The sequence below is a fragment of the Drosophila eugracilis genome, unplaced genomic scaffold (assembly GCF_018153835.1).
Source record: "Drosophila eugracilis isolate 14026-0451.02 unplaced genomic scaffold, ASM1815383v1 contig_445, whole genome shotgun sequence".
Taxonomy (NCBI): Eukaryota; Metazoa; Arthropoda; class Insecta; order Diptera; family Drosophilidae; genus Drosophila; species Drosophila eugracilis.
This window is the reverse complement of record NW_024573311.1, coordinates 2,835,402-2,846,940: the sequence shown is the minus strand read 5'-3', so window position 1 is coordinate 2,846,940 and position 11,539 is coordinate 2,835,402. Positions and strand designations below refer to the sequence as shown.

The following is an 11,539-nucleotide window of genomic DNA, read 5'->3' as shown; positions in this document are numbered from 1 at the left end:
ATTTGGCACTTTCCCTTAGCTCATAAAGCGGCGCACACGACTGCCTGTGATCAGAGCCAGCAATTAAGTTATTAAAACACCTTGTGGATGACGAACCTCAGTTGGTCGTACTCCCATATTCCATAAATCAGTATCAATGGGACGCAGTATATAGGCTTTTTTTTTTGTTTTTTTTGAAACCGCAAATCACATGCGCTGAGCTTTATGCCTCAGATTTGACAGTTCTGGTTTGTCCATAGTCGGAGGCGAAGATTCCCGCCTGTCGTCCCCTATGACCAATCTTATCTTTTCCTTGAAGCCTTGGTACAAAAGTCGCATTATAAAGTCTCTGACGGCTATAAAGATTAGGACCGATATTATGGTTAGTACCATTGTAAAAGACATATTTAAGATAGCCAACTTTGGGCGACCCGTTCCGCAGTTTATTTAGTTTTACGACCGCCACGAATATGGCAATATTTCCCGGCAAATAGAATAATAGCCAGAAGAAAAAAACCCAGAACTCATATAAATAACCCCATGACCCAATGCTGGCCAACCTTCGATCACTTAACCCCACACCATATCTCTTCGCACCGATCGCTCACTCAATCCAATCCACTCCAATTTGGCGAAGTAATTCGAGTCTCGTGACGACTTGCGGTCTCGGTTTTTATTTTTTTTTAGCTCGAGTATTTTCTTGTCATCATCGATGACCCTGAAAATGTCAATTGCGAAGCAATTTCCTTGCCTCGATTCGTTTTTTTGTTTAGTTTAGTTTTATTTTATTTGTGGTAGCTATTTTAATTGCTTAAGTGCTTATTTACTGCATTTTACTCGAACTATTCTCGCCTTAACCGGTGTCGATCACCTGTTGAGATTTCGCTTGAATGATTTATGGTTGTTACAAACTCGTTAGAGGCATGTGTCTAAAAACGCTTTAGTTGTTTTTCTTTTGTCAGGAAAAATCAAAAACAATTATCCTTTTAAGCTAGGAAATGTTTTGAACTAAATCTTAAACTGACTACTCATCTGTGGAATGTTTAGTACAGATTAGGCAGGGTAATTAACTCGAGATAGATGATATCTTATCTTGACGCATATATTTATATTTTTAGATTATATCATCATTATCTTTGATCCCTGTTATAAAGATAGAAATTTTCAAGAGAAATTGCAAACGCAAATGATCTTTAATAAAGGCAGCCAGAACTATTTTTAAATAATTAATATTGTCATATATGATTGATACATTCCCCAAGATTCGTGGTTCCTAACTTATGTCCTTCTAGAGCCAATCCATATATGAATTTTTCACTTGACTTATTATAGCTTTTAAATTGGTCGAGACATGCCGTGCGCCCAGGGAATTAAAGGTCTTTGGAGTAAAGTTGTTAGGAGACTTCAGTTCTACTTAGAGTCGAAGTATCAGATACCCTTAAAATTATGATAATGGATATCTATACAGTTAATACAAGAAATTATATTGGCAAATATAAAAGTGCTATTAAGAAAATCTGAGACTGCCTAAGATCTACCATTGAATTATTATTACCTTAACTTTCTTTTTATATACCCCCTGCCAGAGTATTATGTTATTTTGGCGCCCGCCACATACCATTAATGGACTTCAAATATAAAAGACTTTCAGGCCGCATCAATTAATTTGCCTTATAGTATATATATAACGCAAAATATTTGGTATGCGAGTTAAATATTGAGTTCTATATGTGTCTGTCTGCCGCGACGTCTGTCCAAATTACCAGTTTGAACTGGTAGGGTTTTGGGTGATGGACACTGAAGCCAGTTTTAGCTAGATTCTAGACTCTGAGTCGGTTGGAAATATATTTACATTTCCGATGATATATTCTGAATATTTGATGGTTATTTGGACAAACATTTCAATTGCAGAGTCGCGTCTCATTTTGCGCAGCATGGTTCGCTGACTTGGTAAAGTCAAATCGAAATGACAGGGCAGAAAAACGAGTTTGAAGATCAGTACGAATCATTATAGTTCGGACCCTATCAAATTGCATGGATCGTATGTGCGTGCGGTTAATTGATGGGGTGCACATCAATTGAAGTTTGTCACTTTTCATTAACCGAGAGAGATCTGGAATATTTCCAGACCGTGTCAACTTGGAATTCTTAGTGGGTAAATGCCGGTTATCTAGCCATTGTCACCTGGCTGATCTTAAGTCTGGACAAAGTGTGCCATCGATAAGAATGGCAATGTTTAACTGATAAACATGGCATACTTCTCTTGGATTTGTTGATTGAAGAGCAACACTCGTCAGTGGATTAGATTTCCGGCGATAATGGTCGGCTGATTGCATCAGAGATATTGCATGTGCGGGAAATCTTAAGCCAAATCAACGTGGAAATGGTTAAATGGAAATGGAAATCCCCCTAAAGTACAATCCATTGAGACGCCTATTAAGTATCACCCACTTAGGGTAACAGAACCAGACCTTATTATATTCCACCAGTCATATTTTCAAGTGATCTGACAATGCCCTGTTAATAAAAGCAGTCACCCCTTAAATTATATATATAGAATGAAATTATAAAAACAATGTATATTTAAACCGAAGCTTAGCTGCATTGAACCGCATCTGTAACTGGTTAATTCAGACGCTCCAAGTTATGCAGATATGTGTATATATATATAAGTATATATATGAAAATCGAGCGAAATTCTACTGAAATCGAAACTTAGTCTCAATTGGCATTCGAAAATGACCTGAAATGAATAGGGATCGCACAATATAAGTGTCAGGGGCGGTTTGAGGTGGTTCACCCGACTAAAACGATAAGCAATCCCTATTCTGGCCACCTCTCACAGCCTCCCACCAGCCCCTACTTTCCATTGTTAATTGCATTGCATAAAGTCGAAACCCGCCTCTAACCGGTAAACACTGCTGACTAACTAAACGTGCAACGAAAAAACTACAACTAAACTAATTCTATTGGAGCCACAACAAGTTGTCGCTCTCCATTGTATACCCTACGCTTCAGAGTGTAGGGTATGCTTCCTTGTAATACATCTTTAAGATTGGAATATATAGTATAAGCATTCAGAAGGCATCAAAGTCCCATTTTATATATACTGCATGGTCGGTAAACAAAGATATATATTGTTGTTCCTCACTTTAATCTGCCATATTTATGTGATGTTAAATATATATATTCTTAGTTCTTATATCCAGACAGAATACCTTGTCGCGTGTATAAAAAAATGTAAATGTTCTTGAAATTTGTATTTTTTAAAAATGTGCTTATACTAAGAATAGTTTTATTACGCCAAGTTTCATTGGCTGCTATTGTTTTGCTAAAATTCAAATCAATGTCGTATCTTGTTCCATTTTTAAAAATATATTTGCAATATTATTATAGTATTATTTATCATTGATCTATAGATAAGGTATTGTAAGACTTAACTGATAAGCTTTTAATCATAATTCTTACTTACTTTAATTACAAAACATAGTTTTCAATATCAATGTTTCTACTCTTGAAAAAGCCAAAGATCAAGATCAATGATTGAAAAGTTCTTAGAAAAATTCAACTAAGTTCATTGGGAAAATCCGCCATAAAAGCATATTTTACTGGGTGCAGTTAACCATTATTTGTGAATGGCTTTTCTGTCTGGGCCATTGTTAGGCAAAGTTTCGTGCATTCCGGTTTCGCTAGTTCTAAACTAGAGCAGGGTGCATAGTTTATCACATAGTTTAAGTTTAGTGGGTTTTTTCTTTCTTTTTTTTTATTTTTTTGATTTAGCCGTTTATAGAGAGACATAAAGTGAGCGCGTGCAAGTGAGACTTCTACTATAGACGGGGCCGGCCATACAGGAAAACCGTTAAGTATTCAGCGCAGAATCGATTGTTTGCTGATACCAACTGAAATCGAAATCGGGCTTGAACCGAAATGGCCAAATAAACCAAAGTTCCTTGGCGGCACAGCCGAAAGTTTTTTGTTGTTGGTGCATTTGTTAAAATGCTTTACGCATGCGGAGGCCCGATGGTCGATTGGATCGCATTGGATTGGATCGGCAAAGATAGCGAGAGTTTTTATGACATGCCACAAACATTCATTCATGCATGCAGAGAGAGAAAAACTTGCAGTTTTCTAGATATTTTTAAGAAAAGTTCTTAAAGTTTCAAAATTTTGCAGGATCTTAAAGGTTTCATTTGAATGATTGGTTTCTATGATTTATACTATATCATCATTAAAATTGCATTTTATAAATCTTTAACTTCATTTAACTAATATATTTCTCAAATAATTATGTTTTGTATCAAAAATAAATAAGAACAATAAACTTTTAAAATCCATCACTAAATCGAATCGATTGCATCGGAACTAAAGAACTAACATTTCCATAATTATATTTTTCGCAGTGTTCAATTGTGGCATTATGTACAACAAGTATAACGAGTCAACTCCTTGTCAATACAGCGATACACGATCACTAAACGGCAGCTAATAAAAAAATATATATATATATATACAGACATATACATATATGACAAAAAACTCCCGCTGCGGCAGAGAAGCTAACTGAGCAGCAGCGGCGGAGCGGCGCTTATCTGCTCTCATATAAACTAAAGTCGGCGGGAATAATTTCTCATTTGTAATTTGGCAGGCGGCGTGCGCGGATCGGCTTGGAGAATTGGAATCCACAAAATTAGCGATCGGGAATCGGTAAACGGTAGATCATTTGTCTAACAGTTGTTTCTCGAAAGAGATAGCAAATAGAACCGTTTAAAGTGTAATTGCGCGTGCGCCAAAGCATAGAAATAAATCGAGGGGAATATCGAGGAAAACCGGGAAGTTAAAGTGCGCGTATTGTACGTATTAAGGATCCGCAGTTGTCCTTAAACCCGTAACCGTGGCGAAGGAAGTGGACAGTTTGTTGATGCAGCGAAACAACAGTCCCGAGATGACTCAACAACCACAATGGGGCATAAGCCTGTCAAAGTGTAAGTGTTAGCCAATGATCGGGGGAGTTGATCCTACCCAGTGTTATCTCATCTGTATATGTATCATCCTCCATATCAGGAAGTGCGGATATTTGTGCGGATCGTTGAACTGCGATCGCGGGGGGCATTCTTTAGTGGCTTAAACTTAAAGTTAACCGACATTGACCGACAACAATATTAAAATCCTAAATGTATATAACGTGTGTATGCTGTATAATGCATAAAAATAAAAACAATGACAAAACGCTTTTGCCACTTCCGAATATTTTTTGAGTTTTGTGCGCTTCGTGTCTCGCATTTCATGTTTGTTTGGGTTTCTGTTTGTGTGTGTTTGGTGGCTTCTCTTAATATTCCCGGCATGCGTCCACATAATTGGTAAATATTTTGCATACGTTTTCCATTTGAAACAGTTTGCTAGTTGGTTACAGAACAGGGTATCAACTCCTCGATAACGACCATTAACAGTTATTATGGTCTTGTTGAACCGTTTATGGGCCTGTCCATCTACCATTTCCTCGCCCCATCTCGCTCTGTTCTCTTTTGGGCAAGGTCAATGCAATAAAGAATTCCGTCCACTGGTCTTTTTTTGGTCGTCGGATTGGGCAACCGTTTCTTTTGTAAGAGCTTTACGAAAATACAATTTTAGATACATATATATGGAGTCCCAAAATCACGTAAGCAGAAAGCCAATTTTACAGACAAATCTGTTTTCATTTTACTAGACAGCTTTTGAAATTACCCAACTGTCTAGTTCTGATGTAGTGCTAACTTATCATAGAAAACTTTTAATCTAAGTATGGCAAAAAAACAGTTGCTGTAAATTTCACCCACCAGAGGGCTTAAATTAGCCCAAAATGTTAGTTTGGTTAGCTTAATGAACTGAAAAGTTTACAAGTTGGCCATAAATCAACCGTTTGGCAGTCAGCATTACGCATTAGTTTTGAGTTATGGCAATTACCCGTTGGGGTAATCGACTTGTTCTATTGCTCAAAGTCTCATAATCATATGGAATAAAAAGGGTCTTGCATAGGAGTACTATCTGGTATATGTACTTATTTTTATGCAGCAATCGCTCTGTAGGAATGACCCTCTGCCACCCCGGCCCACTGACATCATTTTCGCAAGAGCGCGGAAATGCAAGCAAAAGAAATGGTGTTTATTATTCGTTCGGTGCTATCACTTGGCATTACCGATTGCCGGACAAAGAGTCACAGTCCCAGAAATGTCAACAGTCCACAGAGCGACAGACAGAAGAAATTGTTTTCATTTTCCTCCTCATTAACGCAACAGATATAAACGACAGACGTCTACTTTCCTTGATCACATTAAAGAATATTTTAAAGGAATTTTTAAATTATGATAATGCCAATATTAATATTGAGCTTCTGTCGAAGCTTCGATTTCTCAAAAGCATTTAGAACATGCATACCTCTCTTTATATCCAATATGTGCCTATTGTTATCTAATGAGAAAACCAACTAAAATTCTCCAACAAAAGGAAAATGAATAAAGATACAATTCTCACAATTTAAACTAGTTCATTGTCTTACCTAGCTAATTAGAAAGTTTCTCTGGGCTACAATTAAAACACTTAGTTGAGTCATAGATAATTTAATCGTCGGTGTTTTGAATTCCATAAAACATTCAATAAATTGTATAATTATCATTATTATCAAAGGAATGCTTTAAATAATGGTTATATTTCTTAGAAATTAATATGATTAATAACTGTTACCAAAGCCGATTAAATCCCATTGGAAAGTGAGTTTCCCTTTCCCTGCCAAGAGGTTACCACTTAGCTTTCATTTTCCACTCGTTCTGCACGATAAGGTTGAGTTTATAGCTAAGAAAACTCTGATTAAGTCTTGATTGGCTTATCGTAGGTGATGGTCCTTAGATCGAGAGCGGTCATATATTAACGCCACTAAGCGTGATTGTTAGGGTTAAAATATGGCCATACTTGTCGGCTAGCGATATGATTAGCAGCCATTTACATATATAGTCTTATCAACTTATCACATGGTAATCATACTAGTTGAATTGTTTTTTTTTTCATTTTTATTTGACACTCGTGGAGCGAACGCGAATAAATTTTCATGTCGATATGGTCGTTAAGTAACCTGTCAAATATTGACACATTGTTAATTTTGGCAGCTCCGGGCCACTGATTTAATGCAATTTGCCAGAAGCAAAAGATTTATTAATGTTAATTTATAGGGGAAATAAAACTTGTCAGTTAGTGACGTCGATGGGCTCTTTGCGAAACAGACTTTTATGAACTAAGGGAGTTTCGCATCCCATTAAAAAGGCAAACATAGTTGTTTGGTTTTTATGGGCGTGGGCAGGAGATACTATACTATATGTTTTTGACGTAGGTGAAGTCGTTTTTGAAATGTCAATAAAAAACAACAGTCGGTGGCTGTGGTGGGTGATCTAATAATATTGTCATGAATTGAATTCTGATTGTGTTTACCCAAGAACCCGAGCTGTTTGTTCATTTGGAATGCAGAGTGATCCGTATTATTAGCCAAGTGCTTAGCGTTTTTTGGATGAAATGGGTCAATGTTAACCCAGCGTGATCGATTCAACCTTCGGATTCCATAGAATAACCATCCCTAAGGCCTATAAATTTATAGCGAACACAACTTAATTGGCAGTGCCTCCCGCCATTGGTTTATGATCGTGGTTTTTGGTTACCTATTTGACATACTTCAGATTGCACTCCAAACATTTATCGCAGATCTACCGCACTTGGCCTTATCGCAGCGTAATTCCGCTTAACAATTTGATTGTGATATGGCGATCATATAAAAAGTACGCTCCACTTCGGTGCCTGGTGATTGATGGAGGGTCATGCTGGTACGAGTGCATAGCGCCGTTAATATAGCCTCTAATCTTTAGCACTAAACTTAAGCACGAGCCATAAACCTCACGAGACAGGAAGTTGGCCCAAAGGCGAGACTATAATATAGAATTCTTCAAATGCCATTGAGAAGCTACATAAACAATCAGCGAGTTTATAAATGAAGTCCATGAATGAGAGCAAATAAATTTCCATTGAGTTAAAAGTTTAAAAGAATTGAAAGACGTTTGCGGAGCACTGCAATATATCAGGAAAATGATTTATAGAATATTTAATCCAACTATTTAATTAATGTATGTGAAAATATTGTTATTTATTGACTTTGAAAATAACTCTTGACCAAGATTGTTGGCCTGTTTATTTAATTTCTTAGCTTATAAATTTTAAATAGGTTATTTACCTTCTGGTTTGTTAAATTTTACTATGGCTCATGATTCACAGAGGTCATGAGTCATCTAAACTCATTTAAATAAGAAATTTTCCCACAATTTGTTTTTAAAACGAAAGCCGAAGCTAAGAAATGGGACTGCCCTAATATATTCTATGATTTTTGAATGAAATAACGCAGTAGACTATGCATAATTTCTTTATCATTAAAATTAAAAACTGGTTTCGACCTAAATGGGCAGCCATCACCTCTGAAAATACTGATATAGGCGTCATCAGGCTTGTTTTATACATCTGTTCAAGATCAAAATGGACTATATATATTGTTAAATTTATAGATGTTAAACTAAGCGTGTCTACTAACTGAATGGTTTTTCAATGCGGGAAGATTTTAAATGTTTGCCTATTATTAGTGATAACAAACTTAATTTTTTGGAATAAATTGATTAGATGTGGGGAAATTTTATCAAACATCTTTAATTTGCTTAATAGAAATATAATTTTAGAAAAATAAAGTACAAAAACAAGTTTAATTAAATGAAATGTTTCATTTATTCAATAAGGAAGCATGTTTTTTAATAATGTTATATTGAAATCGGTTGTGACCGCTCCGCTAATTGATATAGTGCCACAGCAATCAAGTGCAATTTGAAGTTTATCAGCGCAAATTGATTTGTACCCAATTGAGCCACCCGTCAAACTATTTATTCGCACGCTAACCAAATTAAATAAGTAAATTGCTTAAACAGTATGAGACGCAAATCCATTTCGCTCGTAAAAAGCTTGACGCAGCGGCTGATAAATGTTGTCCAGCAGGTTAATTAATGCCATCCCGAAAAAGACACCCACTGACGTCAATACCTCTCTTCTAATCTTCCCCAACCGCAGTTTTCGTGATCCCGCAGCGTGTGATCCTGGCCATCATGGGCTTCCTGGCCATCCTGAATGCCTACACGATGCGCGTCTGTCTTTCTCAGGCCATCACGGTTCTGGTAACCAAAAAGAATTCCACGGACGACGACTCTCAAGCGATTTGCGAGGCCGATGACTTGGACGAGGGCACCAGTGTAAGTGAATCAGTAATCCTGATCAGTAATGGACAGAATTTATCTCTTTATTAATCTCTATTAGGATGGCGGTAATTTCGAGTGGTCAGAGGAGTTGCAAGGCTTGATCCTGTCCTCCTTCTACATTGGTTATATTGTTACCCACATTCCCGGAGGTCTGCTAGCCGAGAAGTTTGGTGGCAAATGGACTCTGGGTCTTGGTATCCTGTCCACCGCCGTGTTCACCATGCTGACTCCCCTGGCCATCAACCTGGGTGGCTCTGACTGGCTGATCGTAACTCGAGTTTTGATGGGTCTGGGCGAGGGAACTACTTTCCCTGCTTTGAGTGTCCTACTGGCTGCTTGGGTACCGGCTAACGAACGTGGAAAGCTTGGAGCTCTGGTGCTGGGTGGCGGTCAAGTGGGTACCATCATGGGTAACCTGTTGTCGGGAGTATTTATTGATGCCTACGGCTGGGAGTTCGTGTTCTACTTCTTTGGCGGCCTGGGTGTAGTCTGGTTTGCCATCTTTGTAAGTCTAGATTTGCACCTTCTGTATAAGTACAAGTTTTTAATGCTCTTAACACTCTTTTTTAGGTCTTCCTCTGCTACAGCGATCCCACTTCCCATCCCTTCATCAAGCCCAGCGAACGGGAGTATTTGGTCAAGGAAATTGGCACCATTAGCCGCAACGAGGACCTGCCACCCACTCCGTGGAAGGCCATTCTGACCAACCTGCCTATGTTTGCCCTGGTGGCCGCTCAGATTGGTCACGATTGGGGCTTCTACATCATGGTTACGGATCTGCCCAAGTACATGGCCGATGTCCTGCAATTCTCGATCAAGGCCAACGGCCTGTACTCCTCGCTGCCATACATCATGATGTGGATCGTCTCCGTGGGCAGTGGCTTCGTGGCCGATTGGATGATCCGCAGTGGCTTTATGAGCACTACTAACACTCGTAAGGTGATGACGGGTCTGGCTGCTTTCGGTCCGGCCATCTTCATGGTGGGTGCCTCCTACGCTGGCTGCGATCGTGTTCTCGTCGTGATACTCTTCACCATTTGCATGGGCCTGATGGGCGCCTACTATGCGGGCATGAAGCTGAGTCCCCTGGATATGAGTCCCAACTACGCCGGCACCTTGATGGCCATTACCAATGGAATTGGAGCTATTACTGGAGTGATTACCCCGTACCTGGTGGGCGTAATGACACCAAATGTGAGTATCAGTCTGTAAAATATATATTAGAACAAGCTGTTCTAGTTTGAGTTTCTATTTTTCTGAGTTAATTTATCAAAAACTTTTAGTCATAAATAAGTTAATCATGTAGTCACTGAATCATAATAGAAGTGGTCTTGAAATATTAGTACATTTTTTTTAATGCCTAGATTTTACAAGTGTTGCTCCAGATCTGAAACTAATATAAATGCTTTTTATCTATAGGCCTCGCTGCTGGAGTGGCGTCTTGTGTTCTGGGTGGCATTCGGAGTGCTCTGCGTCACTGCCGTAGTCTACTGCATCTGGGCATCCGGAGAGGTCCAGCCTTTCAATAACGCGCCCATTCAGCCACGTACTGTAGACTTTGAGGCGCAAGAGCGCAAACCGGAAGTCGGAAAGGCAAAGGGCCTGGAGCAGAGCTCCTAAGGTGGAAAGCCAACGAAAGTGCCATATTATACATTGTAATCTAGTTAAAATGCTGTCTACGTGGATGTTTTGTGATCCGTTAACGAGTCGATCCCAAAGGCATTATCGTACTGTATACGCCGTGGCTGTTGTTCAGATTGCTAGTTTTATAGTATTCCCGATCTGGCCGATCCCCGGTCAAGGCGCCAACTAACTAATTTAAGCGAATTTACTTACACTCCCGAACGTGCGCAATGTACTTCTATGTGTATTCCTGTTTTAGCTAGGATGACCCATTACCCTAATCCTATAAACTTAATCCAAAAAAAAAAAAACACCAAAACCATTGCCGTTCACCGCGCACGCAACGTACTCTCTTAATTATTATTTAGTATTTAAATGAAAGGCGATTTCACGTTTAAGATTTAGTGTACACAGATTTAGTGTCCTCCTATTGCCGTATTGTAAATCAAATGATGAAAAATTTTCTACATTTTAGATTGTTGATCAATGTGTAAAGTGAAATGTGTTTTTAACTGTTCTGCTAAGACATTACTGTTTTTATGACGTTAGTCAAATAAAGTGTATAAAGATAATTAAAGTAATACTTATTTCACTTATATAACTTTTGGGGGAGAATGATTATGAATATTTAA

The 11,539-nt window shown here is 38.3% G+C and overlaps 1 protein-coding gene across 1 annotated transcript; it reads left to right on the top strand.

Annotated features, from left to right (window-relative positions):
- The first annotated feature begins 4,625 nt into the window (after positions 1–4,625).
- LOC108104083 (putative inorganic phosphate cotransporter) lies at positions 4,626–11,484 on the top strand. The gene is made up of 5 exons (XM_017209978.2): positions 4,626–4,961; positions 9,100–9,278; positions 9,343–9,789; positions 9,855–10,478; positions 10,704–11,484. Exons 1-5 carry the CDS (start codon positions 4,898–4,900, stop codon positions 10,902–10,904), a joined length of 1,515 nt encoding a protein of 504 aa, XP_017065467.1. The 5' UTR covers positions 4,626–4,897; the 3' UTR covers positions 10,905–11,484.
- The last annotated feature ends 55 nt before the right edge of the window (positions 11,485–11,539 follow it).

Bases quoted from the DNA above. Each gene is read 5' to 3' on its own strand.
- LOC108104083 (XM_017209978.2), top strand. From the start codon at position 4,898: ATGCAGCGAAACAACAGTCCCGAGATGACTCAACAACCACAATGGGGC. The intron at 9,790-9,854 runs GTAAGTCTAGAT...ACTCTTTTTTAG, and splicing joins TAGTCTGGTTTGCCATCTTT to GTCTTCCTCTGCTACAGCGA. The intron at 10,479-10,703 runs GTGAGTATCAGT...TTTTATCTATAG, and splicing joins TGGGCGTAATGACACCAAAT to GCCTCGCTGCTGGAGTGGCG.